The 24,967-nt window shown below is 38.2% G+C and overlaps 1 protein-coding gene across 1 annotated transcript in view; it reads right to left on the reverse strand.

The window, feature by feature from the left end:
• lancl2 (LanC lantibiotic synthetase component C-like 2 (bacterial)) overlaps positions 1-23,026 on the reverse strand; it is a 28,390-nt gene extending 5,364 nt beyond the window's left edge. Inside the window, exons 1-9 of the mRNA XM_057824874.1 lie at positions 22,814-23,026; positions 21,739-21,942; positions 18,524-18,641; positions 18,238-18,445; positions 18,013-18,160; positions 11,652-11,798; positions 11,389-11,571; positions 8,556-8,732; positions 2,133-2,205 (exon numbers count right to left, since the gene is read on the reverse strand). Coding sequence (XP_057680857.1) covers positions 2,133-2,205; positions 8,556-8,732; positions 11,389-11,571; positions 11,652-11,798; positions 18,013-18,160; positions 18,238-18,445; positions 18,524-18,641; positions 21,739-21,903 — 1,219 coding nt within the window. The 5' untranslated portion in view covers positions 21,904-21,942; positions 22,814-23,026. The remainder of the gene's footprint in view (positions 1-2,132; positions 2,206-8,555; positions 8,733-11,388; positions 11,572-11,651; positions 11,799-18,012; positions 18,161-18,237; positions 18,446-18,523; positions 18,642-21,738; positions 21,943-22,813) is intronic.
• Positions 23,027-24,967: the final 1,941 nt, after the last annotated feature.

Below are 24,967 nucleotides of genomic sequence, written 5' to 3' on the forward strand. Positions count from 1 at the left end.
AATTTCTGCAATGTGTGACCAGAACCAGTCTGCACAATTCACTGGGATCAAGTGGGTGAAGTGTTGGCGTGGGCAATTCATTGTGAATTTCTATTTTGCATTTACGGCACTCTTGCACAAACCAAAAGAGCTGAAAATGCCAAGTGAAAAAATGTACTACTTTTTTTTATTTTTATCTATGAGTCCACATACTGTGGGGCAAATAGGTATTTAGTCAACCACCAATTGTGCAAGTTTTCCTACTTGAAAAGATTAGAGAGGCCTGTAATTGTCAACATGGGTAAACCTCAACCATGAGAGACAGAATGTGGAAAAAACCCAGAGAATCACATTGTTTGATTTTTAAAGAATTTATTTCCAAATCAGAGTGGAAAATAAATATTTGGTCACCTACAAACAAGCAAGACTTCTGGCTGTCAAAGAGGTCTAACGAGGCTCCACTCGTTACCTGTATTAATAGCACCTGTTTTAACTCTATCAGTATAAAAGACACCTGTCCACAACATCAGTCAGTCACACTCCAAACTTCACTATGGCCAAGACCAAAGAGCTGTCGAAGGACACCAGAGACAAAATTGTAGACCTGCACCAGGCTGGGAAGACTGAATGTGCAATAGGCAAAACGCTTGGTGTAAAGAAGTCAACTGTGGGAGCAATTATTAGAAAATGGAAGACATACAAGACCACTGATAATCTCCCTCGATCTGGGGCTCCATGCAAGATCTCATCCCCGTGGTGTCAAAATGGTAACAAGAACGGTGAGCAAAAATCCCGGAACCACACGGAGGGACCTAGTGAATGACCTACAGAGAGCTGGGACCACAGTAACAAAGGCTACTATCAGTAACACAATGCGCCACCAGGGACTCAAATCCTGCACTGTCAGACGGGTCCCCCTGCTGAAGCCAGTACACGTCCAGGCCCGTCTGCGGTTCGCTAGAGAGCATTTGGATGATCCAGAAGAGGATTGGGAGAATGTGTTATGGTCAGATGAAACCAAAATAGAACTTTTTGGTAGAAACACAGGTTCTCGTGTTTGGAGGAGAAAGAATACTGAATTGCATCCGAAGAACACCATACCCACTGTGAAGCATGGAGGTGGAAACATCATGCTTTGGGGCTGTTTTTTTGCAAAGGGACCAGGACGACCGATCTGTGTAAAGCAGTGGTCTCAAACCGGTCCTCAAAGGGCCGCAGGGGGTGCTGGATTTCATTCCAACCAAACGAGACAAATACCTTTTCACCAATCTGGTTTCTTACAAGTGTAATCAGTTGATTGCAATCAGGTGCTGCTTATGTTAGTAGAAACCTCATTGGTTGAACTGTTTGTGCTGGATCTGTTGGAACAAAAACCAGGACCCACTGCGGCCCTTTGTGGAGTCGGTTTGAGACCGCTGGTGTAAAGGAAAGAATGAATGTGGCCATGTATCGAGAGATTTTGAGTGAAAATCTCCTTCCATCAGCAAGGGCATTGAAGAAGAGACGTGGCTGGGTCTCTCAGCATAACAATGATCCCATGCACACAGCCAGGGCAACAAAGGAGTGGCTTCGTAAGAAGCATTTCAAGGTCCTGGAGTGGCCTAGCCAGTCTCCAGATCTCAACCCCATAGAAAATCTGTGGAGGGAGTTGAAAGTCTGATTTGCCCAACGACAGCCCCAAAACATCACTGCTCTAGAGGAGATCTGCATGGAGGAATGGGCCAAAATACCAGCAACAGTGTGCGAAAAGCTTGTGAAGAGTTACAGAAAACGCTTGGTCTCCGTTATTGCCAACAAAGGGTACATAACAAAGTATTGAAATGAACTTTTGGTATTGACCAAATAATTATTTTCCACCATGATTTGCAAATAAATTCTTTAAAAATCAAACAATGTGATTTTCTGTTTTTTTCCCCCATTCTGTCGCTCATGGTTGAGGTTTACCCCATGTTGACAATTACAGACCCCTCTAATATTTTCAAGTGGGAGAACTTGCACAATTAGTGGTTGACTAAATACTTATTTGCCCTACTGTATTTTTGCCAATTTGCATTAAACAAGACATTCTGTTAATAATTACATTACCAGTTGCTAAGATCGTAGAAAAACTGATTAATATGACAAGTCAAATAAGAAGGCGCAAGTTTCGATACCTTCAAAAAGTGAGTAGGGTCTATCGGGTATGCGGCAGCCGTGAGTCCCGTAATCCAAACACCATTCGGCAAACTGGATAAACAAGAAAAATTCAGAAAAGAATGGTGAAGAGTGTTCACTTTGACTCAACAGGGCAGTGTTGTTTTCATCAACAATGATCATGAAATATAATAATAATAATCTGAAATATTTTGTTGATTTTCATGCCGATGTAGAGCTAAAAACGTAGCTTGGGAGATAACGAATAACAAGACGAAAACACAACATATATTTCTGCCTATGTTCACAATACTCAGCGTGATATTTCATATCGTACTCATTTTCAAATTGTACGTGGAGTACGTCAGCTTGCATGGTAGCAGTTTTTGGGTCGTGTCACTCATGTGAGATATGCTGCGCTTCTCCCTCGCTCTCCTCACTGGAATTTAGAATGTGTTTCAAAATGAGCTGCGCTCAATCTTGCTTGTTTGGAAACACATGGTAAGATTTGTTTGATCTTGGCAAGAGAAAATATGCAATGTTGCTTGTAGCCTTTAAAGGGTGTGTGCATAAACTCCACCATCAGTTGACAAGACAGCTCCCACAGACATTGCGGCACACCTTCCCGTAGGGAGCCGACCCAGGCATAACGTTGAGTTGGCTTTCTCAAACACACACTGCGTTCTAACGCCGGATTTAGGTGAAAATAGGACAAAGGATTTACTGCATACAAGCAGGTAGGGGTGTCCAAAAAGTGATTTGTTTGAGGATTCAAGGTAATTATTGTATTAAATAGCACCTTGCATGCACTTTGAAACGTTGTGAAAAAAAATCAATGGATAAAATTAGTGTAACTTTGTCTTGAAATATTTACTTAAAATGAATGATAACTGACCGTTTTTTGTTTTTAACCCAGAATCTAGACTGTTTTACGTTCATATACTGTATATATAGAAATTCCGCAATTTAATCATTTATTTACAATGAAGGGAATAGGTACCGTTCTCGCACACACCATATAATTGTTTGCATTAGTCTAACACATTCATCTAACTATAGTTTAGGCATACTTCACTCCATGCCCTTGACACAGTAAAGTGAATCACCTTATCGGAGCTCATGAGGGGGAAATGAAAAAAATGGTACCATTTCTTGTAGGCACCGTCTAACTTTGCATTACTCGACCACACGTACTATAATTAATCAGGGAATAGTATCATTTCTCATACTTGCACGAGCAAAGTTGACGCACCAACTCTGGGAATCAGTTCTCCCGACAACGAACAAGGACAAAGACCAGCGCACGTTGTCCTAAAACAAGTAGCGCCAGCCCGGATAACAAAGTTGATAGCGGGCGCTTGGGATGTCAAGACCAGCGTCGGTCGCTGTGGCAACCACGTCCCATCCGCGCACGAACCTAAACCGCCCAAATCCGGCCACAGAGGGAAGGTCCCAAAAACAACGCCCGGACACACCTTCGACCCGGCCTACTTCACCACGGACTTAAAAAACACTGGACACTGAGAAAACTCAGATTTTGCTGCTCGGAAACAATTTCTATGTAGCCTTGTTTTGGATCCAGAATTGTCCCTCCGTCGCCTGTTTTTCCCTTGTTTTTTGACCTTTGTCGACGAATAAATTGTCAACCTGCTTTCGGGGAATCTTCTTCAAACTTTTGGAACATGGAGTCAGGACAAAGGGTCAACACAGGGAGTGAACGCGCGGAATATCCACCTTCCCGGTTGGCGCACGGAAGCGTTAAGCAGCGGAGCACCACTTTGTTCGGCTGCTGCAGTTTTCCGTGCGGCTTGGCCGGGGGGGGGGGGCGAATTCCAACAACAACAATTTTCAACTTAAAACTCCCTTTATTTTGTGATGGCCGCCATGTTGCATTACACAATACCGTAACTTTGTCTTGAAATATTTACGTAAAATGAACGATAACTGCCCTTTTTTTTTTTTTTTTTTTTTTTTAAACCAAGAATCTAGAACAGCGGTTCTTAACCATGCTAAAGGTACCAAACCTCACAGTTTCACAGGTGCATTCACCAAACCCTTTGCAATTTCACTTTTTTTTTTGTTTAGGAATTCAAAACCTGCCAAGCTAACATCTAAGTGAATTCCGGTTCACATTTCTTCCGGATTTCTAATTTACTACAAATAATTTTGCCTTTTGCTGTTGATTTTCATGTTGGTAAATGAAATTAAACTCATTTCATTTCATACTGTTCATTTTTTGTTTTCATGTCTACATTCTCAGTTTATTGTCGCGTCCTTGCATCAAACATACTATTTTCATGGCGTAAAATGATGCAAATAAAAAAAAAAAAAATTATAGATGCAGTTCACACCATCTGTAGGTCTGTTTTACATCCACATACCGAGTGCCTGTCAACCTTCCACTGAACAAACACATTTCTCCTACCATTAAATAGAGGGCTAGCATTTGAAAGAAATGGAATGAAGCCTGTAAATTAAGGGCAAACCAGTCCAAAACCCGGTCTAAAACGCTACTTTGCCTAAGATTCATTCAGCATACAAAATAGGGCTCTGTGTTTATTAGCCTTCACCGAATCCCTGAGGCTTACTCTTCGATCGAACCCCAGTTAAGGACCACTGATCTAAACTGTTTTACAACTTACTTAGTCTTGAAATATTTACGTAAAATGAATGATAACTGCCCGGTTTTTGCTTTTAACCCAGAATCTAGACTATTTTACGTTCATATCCATAGAAATTCCGCGATTTAAGAATTTATTTTAGGGCTGTCAAACGATTAAAAATTTTAATCGAGTTAATTACAGCTTAAAAATTAATTAATCGTAATTAATCGTAATTAATCGCAATTAATCGCAATTCAAACCATCTATATAATATGCCATATTTTTCTGTAAATTATTGTTGGAATGGAAAGATAAGACGGAAGATGGATATATATATATTCAGCATGCGGTACTTAAGGACTGTATTTGTTTATTATAACAATAAATCAACAAGATGGAACAATAAATCAACAAGATGGCATTAACATTATTAACATTCTGTTAATATTGTGTATTCTAATTTCCTGACTGTCTCAGGAAATTAGAATATTGTGTATTCTAATTTCCTGAGACAGTCCTGTATATATACACAGGACTGTCTCAAAAAATTAGAATATTGTGTATTCTAATTTTTTGAGACAGTCCAGTATATGTTAAATATTGCTATTGATCCTGAAAATATAGGTGATCTTTGCATTTGGTGATTTTTGTGCATCTAACATAAAATCCGAGAATTGCATAGCCATTTTGAGTTATGCTATACTATCATTTTAATAGGGAACGACTTTGAATTTTTTGACGCTGCTACTCATGGAGACTCATACATGCCTAAGGGAGGTGCCTGCTTTGGTGTTTGGTCGCTAACAGCTTTCGTATTGAAAATATTTCAATTTTAAGTCAACTGATTGTGAAGTCTATGCATTAGCATAGCATTCACATTAGCATCAACTTTAGCGTGGTGAGCATCCTCGGACAGCTTTTTTTCCCCCACATACAGTTTGTGGGTTCGAGGTGTCTGTGACTGAAAATAATGTACTGCATTTCCTGCTGAATGTGTATTATCACCACAAATTTGGCGTTGTCCTTGTAGACTCAACAGTATGTGCTTGTCTGTCTATGTCCATTTGAAATCGCTGGAAACCTTTATTTTAAGGAGACTTAATTTTACAGACAAAAACAGATGAAATTTGTATGAGATTTTGTCAACTAAAACTACACAAAGATGAACACATAAAAATGACTTAGGGCTGCAGCTATTTTAGTAGTCGATTAATCCATCATCTAGTTAGTTCGAATAATCCAGTAATTTAAACAAATGTGAATACAAACTAAAATTCTCATGTGTTTCTTCAAACTATGCAGAATTGCACTTTCATTTAAAAAGATGAATTAAAATATCTGAGCTTAGCCTCAAACAGTATAAAAAAAATTTTTTAAAATAAATGAGGATCTAAGTATGACAAAAGAACAATTTGCTAACTTGCATAGCAAAAGTCCGCTAGCTTAAATTCTAAAAAAGGCTAACGATTTTTTTTACAATACTCTTAACAAATCATTCAAACGCATAGTGAAACAAAAAAAAAAACGGCTAAATATACCCATAAACTAAATTGCGAATGTATTGAAAAAAAAAATCAGCTCAAAAACTTCCAACCTTATGCGGCTAGCAATGTGATACGAGTTATGTAATATTGACTGGTGCCACTTCAGGGCAATGTATCCACCCAACGCCACTCCTAATTAAACGAATACTCGAAGCAGCAAATTTAGATTCAAAGCTTTTTTTCTAATCGAATTACTCAAATGCAGCACTAAAACGTGACTGCCATAATTTTCGGCCTACAAGGCGCACCTGACTATAAGCCGCCAGTCACCAAATTTGACACGAAAACGGTATTTGTTCATAGATAAGCCACACTGGACTATAAGCCGCAACTGTCCTCACTGTATTTTAGGATAGTTACAGAGTAAGATATTAACCGGTAAAACTTTGTTTGACAGTGGCATCTTAAGACTTTCTAAGACCAAATGAACCACTATAAAGCTTTGAACCAATTGGCTGCAAAGCTTCATTGCTTCAAGAAGCTTCATTTGGTCATCACTGCTCCCTTGGGGGAGACAGTCATCCTCTGCTGCCACCTGCTGTCAACATGCCTCCTAGCATGCATTGCAGGGCTACATATGTAAATAACAATCAACATTCAGTTTCAGTTCTAATTATTTCTTCAGTTACTGTTCCGGATTTTTCATTAATTACTAGATATGGTATGTGGTAAAACTTAATTTGACAGTGGTGCCATAAAACATAACACTATCATAATTATGACATGACACTGCCATGACCCTTAATGAATGCTTATGACTGATGTCATTTTGTGTCATCCGGCAAATTATCTCACTTTTGAATGGATGTAAAAGATCCGAGCTGGACATAAATGGAGTTAGTGACATAATTTTTCAGATCGTACGTAATGGCAACTGTCATAAGCATTCGTCAATGCTAATGATAGTGTCATGTCATAATTATTACGGTCTTATGGCAGTCTTATGACGCAGCCGTCAAATAAAGTGTTACCTTTCCATTAAAATATTTCAACAAATAAGCCGCACCGGACTATAAGCAGCAGGATTCAAAATGAAGGAAAAAAGTAGGGGGTTATAGTGCAAAAATTACGCTAATAAGTAGAGATGTCCCGATCGATCGGGTCCGATCACGTCATTTTCAAAGTATCGGACTCGGCAAAAAAATATCTGACATGCCTTTTTTTAATATATATATATTTTTTAATTAAATCGTTTTCTAATTGTATTTAACGTTACAGACATAATATGTTACACTCATCCAGAGTCTTTAGTTTAGGCTTAAGGTAGGGTTATCAAATTTATCCTGTTAACGGCGGTAATTATTTTTTTTTTTAAATTCATTACGTTATAATATTTAACGTAATTAACGCATGCGCTGCACGACCCACTCATGCATTGTCGCCTTCAATCTGTAATGGCGCCGTTTTACCTATATATAGAGCTAAAAGGCAGCGTAAAATGAGTAGAGTGAATTTTGGCAGCCTTTGGAGCCTTTTTTAATTGGCTAAAGCCTTACAATCCCTCTCCCAACGATTAGAAATATCGTGGGAAGCAATGTGGGGAAGAAAGGTAGTAATTAATCTTTTTCTTAACACCCTATGTTATTTCCCAACGCAGAGAAGATATATCAATTGGTACCACTACGCACAGTCATGGTTGCACTTCCCATAATGCATTTGGGCAGAACAGTTAAATGGCTACAGTATCATTTACTGAAAGCTCAACAAATACACTAGATGGCAATATTTAGTCACAATATACAAAGTCACAAGTCTTTCTATCCGTGGATCCCTCTCACAGAAAGAATGTTAATAATGTAAATGCCATCTTGAGGATTTATTGTCATAATAAACAAATAAAGTACATATGTGCTGTATGTTGAATGTACTGTATATATTCGTCCGAGTTTTATTCATTTTTTTCTTAATGTATTGCCAAAATGTATATGATCTGGAAAAATTATCGGGAATGATTGGAATTGAATTGAGAGAAAAAAAAAAGCAATCGGATCGGGAAAAATCGGGATCGGCAGATACTCAAACTAAAACGATCGGGATCGGATCGGGAGCAAAAAAACATGATCGGAACAACCCTAGTAATAAGTATTTTCGTCCGAAAGACTAAGACCCATACAAACATGAAAAGGGCTGTCAAAAACAACACTGCAACATGGCCATTCCAAAATATTTACCAGACATGGATTATTCATTTAAGATCATCATTACTTCAATTTGGCCACTTCATGGAAATTTTGCAAAGCTGGCATTTGCTTGATCCAGGCAATTCTACATTAGTAGTAGATTTCCGCGTTCTCACCTTGCAGGCACGGTACATGTACTTCTTCTCCTGGGTGAGCTTATACAGGGACAGAAAGGCGTAGCCATTTCCGGCGGTCCCGTGGCAAATTCCATAGCCTTTTCTGAGAAGACCCCTTTGCCAGATCACCTCGCCACATTCTACCGCTTCCTTTAGGTACTTTTCCTCTTTAAACACCTGGGGAGACACAAGATTCAGTATAAAATTTCAATGCTTGCTCAGACACAATTTTAGAAATAGACAGCTCATAAAAGATTTACAAGGTTGTTTAATTTTATATTGGATGGGTGGGCAGAAACTCCTGAGACGCAACTATTTGTATACAAGCAAATAAAGAGAACATTTTCCAAAATAGGCTCCTCCCTTTAAGTGCTGAGACAGAGATGAGCTTCATGTGATGTTCACTGAGATTTATACGTTGCCAGACTTTGTTGATTCGTGACTGCAGCGAGAGAGCTATCGGCACATTTGGTGCCAAGCGGCTCCCTGAGAAAGAAGGGAGGGAATTCACTAACAATTTATAGCTAGAGTGTGAGTGCGTGAGTGTGTAATGTTAGGCTATTAAAATGAAATACAGTGAGTGTGACACAGATCCCTCGCATTTATTCTACCTTGGTTGACATCAAGCTTAAATGTGTGCTTTCGTTTCAACTGTACTTAAACAAAAACTAGCTGACTTTGAAAATCTATTCTTATGTTCAATCTGTAGAATGTTAAGTTTTAGGATCTTGGCCTGTCGCGATAATTTTAGTAGGCGATATATTGTCTCAAATTATTGCCAATATGCAATATTATTGTCATTTTTTTAAACCAATTCGATCGCTATTGTAGTAAATCACCCATTCAAATGCAATAAATTGTTATTCTTAAATAAAACAAACAAACTTAAAAATAAAAAGTATCAAAAAGAAACATGCACACACACAAACAATGCATAACGAGTCATTTGAAAGCTGCCTAATATGAAATAGGTGACAAACTCGGCGCCATTTCTGTTCTCTGCCAATTATAGCCCATAATTAACATTTATTTGATTTAAAATGACTGTCAACTGTACTGCAAAGTGCGCATGTTAGCAAATTTGAAGCCAAATTATCCATTGCCAATCAGATTTTTTCATAATGGGTGTCATTTTACAGTTACATTGATCTAGTGCTGCAACGATTAATCGATTAACTCAAGTAATTCGATTAAAAAAAAGCTTTGAATCAAATTTTGCTGCTTCCAGTATTCATTTAATTAGAGTGGCATTGTAATGGTTTGTTTTGAAAGTGTTTGCATTTCGTTTTATTGATTTGAGTGGATACACTGCCCTCTAGTGTATATGACATAACTAATTTAACATGCCTGAATTGAGCTGCTCCCTGTTAAGACCAATATAAGCTACGTTTTTGTTTGAGCTAATGTGTTCATTGCACTCGTAATTTAGTTTATAGGTATATTAGCCGTTTTTTGTGAGAATATGTGCTTGAATGATTTGTTAAGGGAATTGTAAAAATATATATTTTTTTTTAGCATATTATCGCATTCAAGCTAGCTGACGTTTGCTATACATTACGTATTGTACGCATTACATGTTGGTAATTCGATTACTTGATTATTTGAACTAACTAGTTGATGGATTAATCGACCACTAAAATAATCGATAGCTGCAGCCCTACAGTGATCGCTCGTTTTTAGATGTTAATGGGGACCAGAACCCTTCGCAATAAGTGAAAAACTGAAAAGTAGCGTCCCACCCCACATAAAAAAATAAATAATAAAAAAATGGTTTTTTTTGTGTGTGTTCAATATATTTATTCTGATTTAGCAGTGGAAAGAGATACGCATAAGACATGTTTTTCACTTTTTCCCAAATGTATAATTAAAAAAAAAAAAGTATGTATTTTATTAAATGTTTTTAAGCACTTCAAATGTAATAATTAATGTTAAATTTTATACATGTTACTGTCCCACCAAATTATTTCTAAACAAGAATAAGGTAGAAAAATGCTTGTCTTTATTAAATGCGTCATTGAGTCAGTCCACGTAAATCCACTCAAGCTGCTAACTTGCACACGATGAGTTGCCACAGCAACTGTTTAACAAGCTAAACAATGATTGACAGCATTTGACGCATGCAGCGCTTTGACGTTTCGGCTTCCAAGCATCTATAGCAAGATCAAACCTTAACGTTGGTCAATCATCGTTAACTTTAATAAGCAATTCCAGTGCACTGTCAGACCAGGAAAAGCAGCAAAAGGGAGAGGGAAACTACGTGATCGGATCAGGACAGCTCATTTGCATTTATTTATTTAATTAATTGGGGAAAAAAATCTGTGATGGAGTGTGGGCGCGAAGTTTGAAGTGCGAAGTAGCGAGGGATCACTGTATTCTTATTGTCTGAAATCTGAAATATGAAAGATTAACTCCAGAAATCTCTATTTAAATGTTGAACATGACGTGCTTTTATTTTGAAATGTTCACCGGAAGTACGTTCACGAAGCTGCTAACCGCATGTGTTACACACAAATGCTGTAAACCAGCGAGTGTCCCCTTCTAACCGGAGGTTTGCGTTTTGGAGAAGACTGCCAATGTTTAATAACAGGCTAAAGTGGTTAGTACATTGTCTTTTTTCCCATTAGCCTTGAATGTAGCAATGCTAATGTTTTACAATGTTTAATATAGATGTGTTTCCTTATTTTATATGTCTGAACTTTAATTCACGGTGTGTTGATGACCACTATACATCTGTGAAAGGAACTGGAGTCTCATATGAAATCAATACCGCACATGTCGCACATATCGCGACAGGCTTAGTTTTATCATTAGCTCTCGTACGTCACATTCTTACCTTATAAGCCATTATGAGCACGTGAATGACACCTGGCGCTCCGTGGCACCAGTGAACTAGTCGGTCGCTCTCGTTGCTCAGTGACGACGGAAAGTTCCCGGAACGGAATTTCTTATGGCGAATATAGTCGATACTGGGTCGAACCAACTCAGACAGCATGCCAGGGTGGACCCTCGCCCCTGGCTGAAAGGAGAGAAATAGATGTGGTACATCCAAATTTTCAATGTCGATCTACTATAAATGTATAATCAGTTTTGGCCGACCTGCATGAGCATGTAAAAGATTCCAGCCAAGCCATGGGCGGCGCCAACGTACTGCTTCTTGTGCCATTCATAGAGCAGTGGACAGCGATCCGTCTTCTTAAGATCTGCTGACAGATTCTTGCCAGACTCAATAATAGCGGTCACTACCTGAGATGGACAAAAACTGTCAAGAAAAACTTCAAAACACTTAAAAACTGAGGGGAAAAAAGCAATACCTGCATCAGTTAATTGGCACTTGATTAATTACATATGGTATAATTCCTAATACAACCCCTAGCAAAAAGTATGGAATCACCAGTCTCGGATGAGCATGCACTCAGACATTTTATTATGTAGCACAAACTCAGATAAAAAGCTTGAAAAAATAATGAATTAGTTCAAAAGTGCAATTCATTAGTATTCAGAAACACTAAAAGAAACGAATAAAAACATTGTGGTGGTCAGTAAATGTTACTTTTATAGAGCAAGTGCAGGGAAATAAATATAGAATCACTCCACTCAGAAGAAAAATATATGGAATAATAACAAACAAAGAAATAACAATCAAAACACATGTCTAGTATTTAGTTGCACCACCTCTGGCTTTTATGACAGTTTGCAGTCTCTGAGGCATGGACTTGATGAGTGACAAACAAACAAACAAACTTCATCAATTTGGTACCAACTCTCTTTGATTGCAGTTGCCAGATCATCCTTGCAGGTCAGAGCCTTGCTGTGGACCATTTTTTTCAATTTCCACCACAGGTTTTCAATAGGGTTGTGATCTGGGCTATTTGCAGGCCATGACATTGACTGGATGAGTCTTTCTCCAAGGAATGCTTTAACAGTTTTAGCTCTGTGGCATGATGCATTGTCATCTTGGAAAATGACAAACATATTTTCAATTGAAGGGATAAGAAACCAGTCTAAAATTTCAATGTAAACTAGTGCATTTATTGAAGATTTAACCACAGCCATCTCCCCAGTGCCTTTGCTTGACATGCAGCCCCATATCATCAAGGACTGAGGGAATTTTGATGTTTTCCTCAGGCAGTCATCTTTGTAAATCTCACTGGAACGGCACCAAACAAAAGTTCCAGCATCATCACCTTGTCCAATGCAGATTCTTGACTCATAACAGAAAATAACCTTCATCCAGTCATTCACAGTCCATTAATTGCCTCTCCATAGCCCATTGCAGACTTGTTCTTTTCTGTTTAAGTGTCAATGATGGCTTCCTTTTAGCTTTCTTGTATGAAAATCCCATTTCCTTTTGGCAGTTTTTCACAGTTCCGTCACATACCTTGACTCCAGCTTCCTCCCATTTCTTCTTCATTTATCTTGTTGTACATCTTCATCATCTACATCTTCAGTTGTTTGTCATGACGTTTGGATGTCTTCCTCGGTCTTCCAGTACAACCTTGCCATGCTGTTTATACTTGCTGGTCCAGATTTTTGATACAGCTGACTGTGAACAGCCCACATTTTTGGCAACTATACGTGTAGCGTTACCTTCTTCAAGAAGTTTGATAATTCTCTCCTTGGTCTCAAGCGACATCTCTATTGTTGGAGCCATGATTCTTGTGAATCCACTTAGTCCAACAGCCCTCCAAGGTGTGATAACTGCACTGTTTTTAACTGCTGACTAACGAGCAGATCTAATCTGAGGCAGTGGCCCAATTACGGAAAGGAAATTGACTCGGTGTGTCTGCATTTTCTACTCAATATAAAGTGATTCCATAATTTTTTCTTCAGAATGGAGTGATTCTATATTTATTTCCCTGTACTTGCTCTATAAAAGTAACATTTACTGACCACCACAATATTTTTTATTCATTTCTTTCAGTGTTTCTGAATGCCAAAGAGTTGCACTTTTGAACTAATTCTTTTTTTTTTTTTTTAAAAGCTTTTTATCTGAGTTTGTTCTAAACAATAAAATGTCTGAGTGAGTGCTCGTCAGAGGCTGGTGATTCCATACTTTTTGCTAGGGTTTGTAGCTTGATACAGATTTCAAGCAACATACACTAATGTGTGAGAGTGTGAACCTCTGGGTAGCTCACGAAACAATACAATGTGCGAGACAGGGCTCACGATCACGATTATCTCACTATATGGTGATGCAACAATTATCGATACATTAGTCAGGAAATCATTCTACGATATTCTACGATACAACAAATAAACAGAAAAACAGGCTATTTTCATCTTTCCGCTGTGATTTGGAATGACTTTATCACTAGTTGGCGAATGGCAGCGAATGAACAAATGTTAATTCACTGCCACCCTCCAAGTTCAAATGGATTGGACGTCTGTAGCCGTCAGTGGCAGCCAGTGCCAGGCAACGAGTTCATTTTGGGGCATATGAAGTCATTTCCTGTTGATTTTCGATCACTTCCTTTTCCTTTTGGTGCATTCACAGGTTGATTTTGGGGGGCATTTACAGGTCAATTCCTGTTGATTTGGGGGCTTTTGCAGGTCACATCCTATTGATTTTGGGTGACTGAAAAGATAGTGACTCAAAACTGCCCCCAAATGAATAGAAGTGATTCAAAATCTACAGGAAGTAACCTGTAAAAGCCCTAAAATAAACAGGAAGAGACTTGTAAATGCCCACAAGACTGCTCTGGTTTCAGTGCCATTGACGGCACTAGACGTCCAATCCAGTCAAAATTATTTGGATGTCTAGCACCATCAATGGCAGCCAGTGAGTTAACGTGGACACTATTTTAAGTAGACGATACAGTTTGCGATACAAAGCTCACGATAACGATGATATGACGATATGGCGATTCGATTATCAATACATTGGTCAGGAAATCATTCTAGGATATTCTAAAAACAACTAATAAACAGAAAAACGAGCTTCTGCTGTGGATTGGAATGAGTTTATCACTAGCAGACGTCCAATACGTTTGAAGTGGGAGGGTGGCAGCGAATGAACAAATTTTAATGTTCATTCGCTGCCACCCTCCCACTTCAAACGGATTGAACGTCTATGGTCGTCAGTAGCAGCCAATGCCCGACAATGAGGTAATTTTGGGTCATTTAAGGTCATTTACCTGTTGATTTTCAGTTACTTCCTGTTGATTTTGGGGTATTTTATGGGTCACCTCCTGTTCGTTTTGTGTTACAGAACAGAAATTGACCTGGGAATCACCCAAATGAATAGGCAGTGACTCAAACTCAATAGGAAACGACCAGGAAATGCCCTAAAATGAACAGCAAGTGACCTGAAAATCTGACAGAATAACTGTGAATGCTCTGGTTTCGAATGAACGAACGTTCCGTCTAAATGGATTGGGTCTCAAGCACCATCAAAGCAGCCTTAGAGTTAACTGAGACACTGTTATGGTGCAAGATTTTGGTAGCAACTTGTTGGTTCTTTTTTTTTTTTTTTTTTTTTTTTTTTTTTTAAAACATTGACACCTTTTTAAAACGATATCTTGATTCTTGCAGGAGCATATCGATAACCCTTTGGGATACAAAGTAGAGGTGAGAATCTTTGGGCACCTAACGATTCGATTACGATTACGATTCAGAGGCTACGATTCCATTATAAATCGATTATTGATGACCCCCCCCCCCCCCCCCGCTATTAGCTGCTTTTAATGTTTTGTACATTACTTACAAAAACTGTTTAAAAAAAAAAAAAAAAAAAAAAAGCCTCGCAGGCTTAAATAAACGATTATTTAAGTATCAAGTTAACAGTTAAAAACAATAAATAATATACTCAAATCCCCATTCTGTATCAGCAGCTTTAAACTACATACAATTAATTTAATGTTGTGAATCAACCGCTAAAGTTGTTAAAATTGCTCCCGTTATTCCATAATTTCCCTTTTGTCTACTTTCGTCATGTGAAAGTTTTAAAACTATTTTAAAGATAGATTCAAGTCAATATTTTACCGATTTAGGAGTATTTTAGATAAAAAGTTAATTAGGTTCGCTTGGAAAGTTCGCTACAACAGCCTTGCAGGGAAGTCTACTGCTTTAAGATGGCGGCCGTTTACTAACGCCCGCATCTAGCTTTCTGTACATGTGCTGCTAACGCCACAGAGTCTATTTTGCATCTAGTCCTATATAAATAGGATATCTACCGTAACATGATATGGTCGTAGTTTGTAGTGGCTGTCGGCAGCAGTCAGCTATTATTGTATTTTTATTAGGGCTGTCAAAATTATCGCGTTAACGGGCGTTAATTAATTTTTTAAATTAATCACGTTAAAATATTTGACTAGGGCCGCTCAGACAGATTTAAATGTCAGTACAGTGAAAGGCCAACTTGTTAATTGTGTTTTATGGAGTTTTTCCGCCCTCTGCTGGCGCTTGGGTGTGACTTGCATATGTTATGTGGCGTAATGTCGCCCTCTGCTGGCGATTCAGTGCAGCTGATTATTTGGGTTTCGGCGCGCTTTTCTGACGTGAATATATGTCGACGCGAACTCACACTAATAGACGGTGCTATTCAGACCAGCTAACGTCCGCATCCAGTATTCAGTGGCAGTTCTCATAGCCCCATCACACTGTTTGTGTCTAATACATGCATCGCTTGTGAGTTATATTCCTCCTTTGTTTATATTCATGAGCATTAGATAGTTATTGATGATGTCTATTTAAATTTGTTCACATATATGGTGAAATGCAGTTACATTGTTAGATGCTTGTGAGCTAATTGGCTAGTGCTACTGCTCAAATGGACACGTGTGTGTACATTTTATGTTATTTTGTGATTTATGCAAGTTATTGACACATTGCCTTGTTATTTTCAGTTTTACAAAAATACAAGAAACGTGCTCCTGTCAAAAAGAGATGACTTCAGTAAAGCCTATGCAACTTTGCCACACCGTCTGATTTCTTTTTGGAACTTATGTTCGCTATCTGTCAATTTGTGTACTCACACACATTGAGGACAGAATAGGGCTACTAGTTTATTTTTTGAATGAAAATTTTACAAATTTTATTAAAACGAAAACATTAAGAGGCGTTTTAATACAACATTTCTATAACTTGTACTAATATTCATCTTTTAAGAACTACAAGTCTTTCTATCCATGGATCACTTTAAAAGATTTTTAATAATGTTAATGCCATCTTGTTGATTTATTGTTATAATAAACAAATACAGTCCTTATGTACCGTATGTTGAATGTATATATCCATCTTGTCTTATCTTTCCATTCCAACAATAATTTACAGAAAAATATGGCATATTTTATAGATGGTTTGAATTGCGATTAATTGCGATTAATTACGATTAATTAATTTTTAAGCTGTAATTAACTCGATTAAAAATTTTAATCGTTTGACAGCCCTAATTTTATCTCGTGGCACGAGTTGAGCTAGAGCCGTGAGTTGAGCATTACCCGAGGGGCCGGGTAATGACAAGCATGATGTTTAGCTACTCTCGCTCTGTTCCTCATTGCGTCCCGACGACCGCGCGGCGCGTTGAGTGTGTTTTACTTCCGCTTTACTTGACATATTTCAATAATCGTAATTTGGATGTTTGTGAATCGTTCTCGAATCTTCCACGGCCGAATCGCGAATAATCTAAGAATCTGAAATTTCGCACACCTCTAATACAAAGTATCACGATATATCACCATTTCGATATTTTGTCACACCCCTAATTCTAATGGAATATTTGGTAGCCACCTGTCGGTTCCTTTTGTTTTTTTAAACAGTGACACCTTTTTAAAACGATATATTGATTTTAGGTGGGAGCATATCGATAACCTTTTGGTCTACAAACAATCGGGATAGATTACCTTTTTGATATATTGACACACCCCTACTAACGAGCTAATGGGAAATTTCATTTCATTGACAAGAACACTATTTGACAAAAAGTTCAACGTTTAGCCATTGAAAACAAGGAGGAATAAGGATGACTTAAAAATTGAATGTTAAGGTTGGAAACAATTTTACTGCTGTACAACAGCCAGCTGATGGCAGCACTGTACCATTTCAAATATGAAATCAGGCCAGCTTTAATGATTGCTTCCACCAATAAAACAATCCCTGATCATTTGAATGTTAATCAAATGTTTTAACAAGGCCGGAGAGAGAAATGTTCGAAGACAACCAATGAAAAGATGATCAAAGATGAGTGCAGACTCCCAGAGCACTAAGAAAAATAAAAAGGAAACAACATTTCCTAACTGAACCCTGGGGTGCAATTTGATCAAGGCAATGAATGAGCCTTGGTGCCCAGGCCAGATTTATGAGCACAAATAACAGTTAATGACACTGTAGTGCTGCAATGCTATTTTTAAATCAGTCACTAATACTGACCAACATGAGTAAATTATGAATTCTGGCTTTGAATTAACAAAGACAATTACTACAATACTACATCTAAAACAAATGAATAAATGTGCCTCACTTTTGAAATTGTAGCTTTATCCACAGTGTCCGCTCCTATTTCTTTGTTCACATACAGTAGAGCATACAGGTAACCAGATCGGCCATACAGCAGCTCATCCGGCATTTCTGAATCTTGACTGAGCACCGATCGCTGTAACTGGAGAAGCCTGAAGAAAAATGATTGCTTTGAATTCAATGAAATTTTAGGAAAATGCCCCCATAAACAAACTTGTCAAAAACGCACCGAGAAAGACAGTCATTGCTATCAGCAGTGTTGCCCAGCTTGTGGTGTACCACCGCACCCACCGCCAGTGGCCCGGCGTCTCCACAAAGGAAAGTCACTTTGCGGCCATTCAGAATCCTCATTGATCTCTTAACATAGTCTAATGCTCTTTGGAGATGTGCAACATCATTGGAGCTACGATACAGCTGTACGTAGAGTAAAGCAATCCCTTCACAGAAGAGAGGGAATTATACATTGACCTTTTCTTTGGCAATTAGAGTAGAACATTTGCAGAAGACAGACAGACCTGTCCAGCCAGTGTAGGTCGAGAAGTCATGGGGGTCGGCAGTTTTTAGGCCCTCTTCCATCTGCTGAAGAAGATCTTTTATCTTGCTCTGGACCTTTCTTTGGAAGGCTGAGCTCACCTAAAGTGGAGTTAGAATACAGTGTGTGCCAAGTCAAGGTTCAACAGAATCAAAACACACAAAAATAAATGTAATATAATTGCTGCAAATCACATTTTCTATTACATTTGAATGAGAAACCATGACATTTTTAGTAAAGGATTTATGATTACTGTATTGAGAAATAGATAAAGATTACACTTAGTTCGAATACTAACACTTCAAAATTTTAGCACACAAAAGGACAAGAAAAATTCTACCTATGCAGTAAAAATTTGAAAGCATAAAGATCTAAAAAAAAAAAAAAAAACCCCAAAAAAACCAAAACAAACAAATTTTTCAAAAGTTAGATATAACAGAGTTTTTAACATTGTATACTCAACTGTAGTTGGTACAAAAGAATTTTAAAAAATCATACTTTGCATTTATTTCTGAAACCTAAACAAAGTAAGTTTTAATAGTGACTTGACATGTGCTAATTACTGGTTTCAAGGTATATTGTGGAATATAAACGTCAGGTTTCAAGACCGCAAAAGTTTTCCATCATACCTTCCCTACGGTATTAGCTATTTTTTATGTCCCAAAAATGCAGGGAGAAATCCCTTGCTTGCAGCTGCAAGGCTCAACCCTCCCCATATGGTTGTTGCTCAGTGTCACTGAGTCAGCTGTGCTACATGATGGCTGGAGGAGGTGAAACTCCTGAACTTTTCCCCCCGTCAAAGAAAACAAAATTGCTAGAATGAGAATACTTCGGCTACAGAAAAGTTAGACGGCCGCGGAGAGTGATGTTTGCGGAGAGTGGCTGCTGAGGAGGCAATACCTCCAATATGATTTCGCATTTACACTAGGGCTGTCAAACGATTGAAATTTTTAATCGAGTTAATCACAGCTTAAAAATTAATTAATCTTAATTAATTGCACTTCAAACCGTCTCTGAAATATGCCATATTTTTCTGTAAATTATTGTTGGAATGGAAAGATAAGACAAGACGGATACAGTGGGGCAAATAAGTATTTAGTCAAACACCAATTGTGCAAGTTCTCCTACTTGAAAAGATTAGAGAGGCCTGTAATTGTCAACATGGGTAAACCTCAGAGAGACAGAATGTGAAAAAAAAAAAAAAAAAAAAGAAAATCCCATTGTTTGATTTTTAAAGAATTTATTTGCAAATCATGGTGGAAAATAAGTATTTGGTCAATACCAAAAGTTCATCTCAATACTTTGTTATGTACCCTTTGTTGGCAATAATGGGGGCCAACAACATGAAAGCATGGATCCATCCTGCCTTGTATCAACGGTTCAGGCTGGTGGTGGTGTAATGGTGTGGGGAATATTAATTTGGCACTCTTTGGGCCCCTTGGTACCAATTGAGCATCGTTGGAATGCCACAGCCTACCTGAGTATTGTTGCTGACCATGTCCATCCCTTTATGACCACAATGTACTTCTGATGGCTACTTTCAGCAGGATAATGCGCCATGTCATAAAGCTAGAATCATCTCAGACTGGTTTCTTGAACATGACAATGAGTTCACTGTACTCAAATGGCCTCCACGGTCACCAGATCTCAGTCCAATAGAGCAAGAAATTTCTGAGCGAATAGGCTGTTCCCAGAGTGCTGTATCGAGGCACCTCAGAGGGAAGTCTGTGGGAAGGAAGAAGTGTGGCAGGAAACGCTGCACAACCAGAAGAGGTGACCGCACCCTGAGAAAGATTGTGGAGAAGGGCCGATTCCAGACCTTGGGGGACCTGCAGAAACAGTGGACTGAGTCTGGAGTAGAAACATCCAGCGCCATTGTACACAGGAGTGTTCTGGAAATGGGCTACAGGTGCCGCATTCCCCAGGTCAAGCCACTTTTGACCATGAAACAGCGACAGAAGCGCCTGACCTGGGCTACAGAGAAGCAGCACTGGACTGTTGCTCAGTGGTCCAAAGTACTTTTTTCAGATGACAGCAAATTTTGCAAGTAATTCGGAAATCAAGGTGCGAGAGTTTGGAGGAAGACTTGGGAGAAGGAAATGCCAAAATGCAAGAAGTCCAGTGTCAAGTACCTACAGTCAGTGATGATCTGGGCTGCCATGTCAGCTGCTGGTGTTGGTCTAATGTGTTTTATCAAGGGCAGGGTCAATGCAGCTAGCTATCAGGAGATTTTGGAGCATTTCATGCTTCCATCTGCTGAAAAGCTTTATGGAGATGAATTCATTTTTCAGCATGCCAAAACCACTACTAAATGGTTTACTGATCATGGCATTACTGTTCTCAATTGGCCTGCCAACTCTCCCGACCTGAACCCAATAGAGAAAGTTGAGAGACACCAGACCCAACACTGTGGATGAGCCTAAGGCTGCTATCGAACCATCCTGGGCCTCCATAACACTTCAGCAGTGACACAGGCCCGCATTGAAGCAGTCATTTCTGCAAAAGGATTCCAGACCAAGTATTGAGTGCATAGCTGATATAAATAAGTGAAGGCTGACTATTTTTGTATTAAAAAACACTTTTTTGTATTGGTCGGATGAAATATGCAAATTTTTTGTGATAGGTATTTTTGTTTTTTTTCTTGACTTTTTTGCCAAAATCATCAATATTAAAACAATAAAAGGCTTGAACTACTTCAGTTGTGTGCAATGAATATAATATATATGAAAGTCAAGTAATGTTTATGAGTAAATTACAGAAAATAATGAACTTTATCAAAACATGCTAATTTTTGGAGAATGACTAGTAGGCTACTGTGTTGGTGATTTTTAATTTGCCCCCCTCCCTCCAAAAAAATCTTATTTCTGAAATGACAATAAGTGTTTGTGGATCAACAATATCACAATAGTCACACGCAATGTGATTTGAATGATGATTGTAAACAAATTATACAAACGTGCATTCATTTTCCCACTAGTTATTTAATATCAATCAATCAATAACCAACTACAACCTCGTTTGCCTATGAAATATTAACAATAACAGATATTCTAACACACTATCCCCAAGAAAATGCGATTAAAAGAGTGATTCCAATTGTGTTAACATGCACACGCAACCATTGTTTACGTTAGCATGTAGGCTACCGTAAATACAGTATTGTGCTATAAAATTCCGCAAAACAACAAAGCAGCTCACCTTTCCTTCTTCGTCAAAAGGTGAATTATAATCCACTTCAGCTCCAGAGTTAGATGTGAGAACTCCTTGATCCCAGTCAGGGTAAGGGTTGGGAAACGAGCGTTCCTCCATCTCAGCTTCTGTCACCGAAATGAGCTTCAGACGCTTTGACATGTTGTCTCCCATTTCGACGGGGGCTCCAAAGCGTCAAAATTCTCCGACACGCTGGAAAGATATTAATAAAACGCGTTTCTAGTGGAAATTACACACTGTCAAGTATGATTTTAGCAGCAAATTAAAAATAAAGAATTAAATAAAAAGCTAATAAAGACCTCTTGGTAATGTTTTTATGTGAACTCAAATGTTTATGAATATATTTTGATTTTTTTAATTATTAAAATAAAAAATATATATACAGCGTATACAGTATATCTACTGAAATGGCTTTTTATAATTTTTGCACATTGCTGGTCATAAAACAATAAATGCTTTCACTTTTTACTCCATGTATTGAAACTAAAATACAGTCCTGTAGTTGGATATAGAGTTCAGGAAAAAAAATGTAATTTTTAAAAGTATGAAAAGAACTAAAAAAAGAACTAAAACGTGGACTTACTTAAAAGTTCAATTTAGCAGAACTTTACTTTTGCAGTGGTTCTTTCTGGTACTACTAAAAGAAAACCGTTACACTTTGAGACTCACAGACAACAAATTTTGTGTTAAGATATGAATTATTGAAAACAGACTGTAATTTTTATTTTTAACAAATGTAACACAATTATGTATTTGTTTCCTGTCACCAGCTTCATCTACTTTATGTTTCAAGAATTTATCGTTTATTACTAAATCCCCTTTTAAGCAAACTGCTTTTGTTTGTTACTTCTGATTTCAAAACTGGTTATCCATCATTTTGTAGTGCAAATGCAATGACGAAGGTGACTATACAGGAAAAATATGATTTCACAGACATAATGGCTCGTTGAGGGAAACCATAACAATGTGGTTTGGTTTGACACAAAAGCAGCATGCAATCCTAGTACATTTTCTTTTCAAAGATAAAGGCTATAAGGACATTGTGAGGAAGATTGTGTCTTACCGGAATGTGACTGGCAGCTTCCCAGTAGCCTCTCCCACAACCCGAGCTCTCCCTCCCACAGTGAATGAAAGCTGGAAGCCGCAGTCAGAGCGATCGGGCGGGACAAGAAGCCTCCATCAGCTGTGGTCCCTCAGCATCCTTGCACTGCTGCGGATGCTGCTCGAGGAATAAAGGACAACCCCCCGCACACTGCGGGTAGAGATCAAACCCCCCTCCCCCTGCCACCGCTCAAGTCGTCCCTGTAACAATCAGTACCCGCCAGTACCCAGCAGCCCATTGCAAGCAGCTGACTGTGAATGGTGGCAGATGGTGTTGGTGTATGATGCTGCGCTGTCGGGATTAGGCATCATTGCAAATAAATCCACACACGCCGCCACCTCCCTTTACATAGAACACTTCCGACTACCAGCTCCCGCTCCCCTTCTCCACCATGGATGTGTCACATGCACCAGATTGAATTTTACTCTTGTACGTAAAGTGTAATATCTACAGCAAGCAAAATTGATTTTCTACCATGAGTCAGTTTGGTTTTCAGCAGTAAGGAAGAGGAATTACAAAGTAGAGTCAACTGGGATGAGCGAGGGAAAACAAAATTTAAAAACCTCAATTTGTCCTCCAAAAATCAATAGATGGAGGATGATCATTTCTAAACTAGTTATGGCTAATCCAGTCAAATCAGGAAAGTTGAAGGGCATTGAGTGAAGAGGATAGGATGGTTGAGGAAAATAAGACAAAGGTTGAAGAGCAGGACATTCAAAATACAGCAGTTATGGGAAAAGAAAGTGATATTAACAATAAAATTTACAGTGGTATGAAAAAGTATCTGAATCTTTTGGAATTTCTCACATTTCTGCATAAAATCACAATCAAATGTGATCTGATCTTTGTCAAAATCACACGGATGACAAAAAAAAAATGTTTTAACTAAAACCACACAAACATTTATAGGTTTTCATTAGGGCTGTCAAACGATTAAAATTTTTAATCGAGTTAATCACAGCTTAAAAATTAATTCATTGCAATTCAAACCATCTATAAAAACATCTATAAAATATGCCATATTTTTCTGTAAATTATTGTTGGAATGGAAAGATAAGACACAAGACATTCAACATACGGTACATAAGTACTGTATTTGTTTATTATAACAATAAATCAACAAGATGGCATTAACATTATTAACATTCTGTTAAAGCGATCCATGGGTAGAAGGGCTTGTAGTTCTTAAAAGATAAATGTTAGTACAAGTTATAGACATTTTATATTAAAACCCCTCTTAATGTTTTCGTTTTAATAAAATTTGTAAAACTTTCAATCAAAAAATAAACTAGTAGCTCGCCATTGTTGATGTCAATAATTACACAATGGTGCTGAAACCAATAAAATCAGTCGCACCCAAGCGCCAGCAGAGGGCGTCAAAACACAAAAAAACACAAGTAACAAGTGCACATGACACTGCTGTCATTTTAACCTGTTTGAGCGGGGCATGTGCGTTAAATGTGTAAAATATTTTAACGTGATTAATTTAAAAAATTAATTACCGGCGGTTAACGCAATAATTTTGACAGCCCTAGTTTTCATATTTTAACAAGGATAGTTTGCAAACAATGACTGAAGGGGGAAAATAAGTAAGTGAACCATCAAATTTAATATTTTGTGTGCCCCCCCCCAACCTCCCTTTGGCAGCAATAACTTCAACAAGACGCTTCCTGTAGCTGCAGTTGAGTCTGGCACATCGATCAGGACTAATATTGGCCCATTCTTCTCTACAAACCTGCTGTAGTTCAGTCAGATTCCTGGGATGTCTGGCATGAATCGCTGTCTTTCAACTGCCTGCCAGGTTTTCCTGCAAAACATCCTGATAAACTTTTGAATTCATTCTTCCATTAATGATTGCAAGTTGTCCAGGCCCTGAGGCAGCAAACAGCCTTAAATCATGATGCTGCCTCCACCATGTTTCACGGTGGGGATGAGATGTTGATGTTAATGAGCTGTTTTATGTTTCCTCCACACATGACGTTGTGTGCTACTCCCGAACAATTCAACTTTGGTTTCATCAGTCTGCAAAATATTTTGCCAAAACTTCTGTGGAGTGTCCAAGTGCCTTTTTGCGAACATTAAACGAGCAACAATTCACCATTCTTGGCCATAGTT

The sequence above is a fragment of the Corythoichthys intestinalis genome, chromosome 20 (genome assembly GCF_030265065.1).
Source record: "Corythoichthys intestinalis isolate RoL2023-P3 chromosome 20, ASM3026506v1, whole genome shotgun sequence".
Lineage (NCBI taxonomy): Eukaryota > Metazoa > Chordata > Actinopteri > Syngnathiformes > Syngnathidae > Corythoichthys > Corythoichthys intestinalis.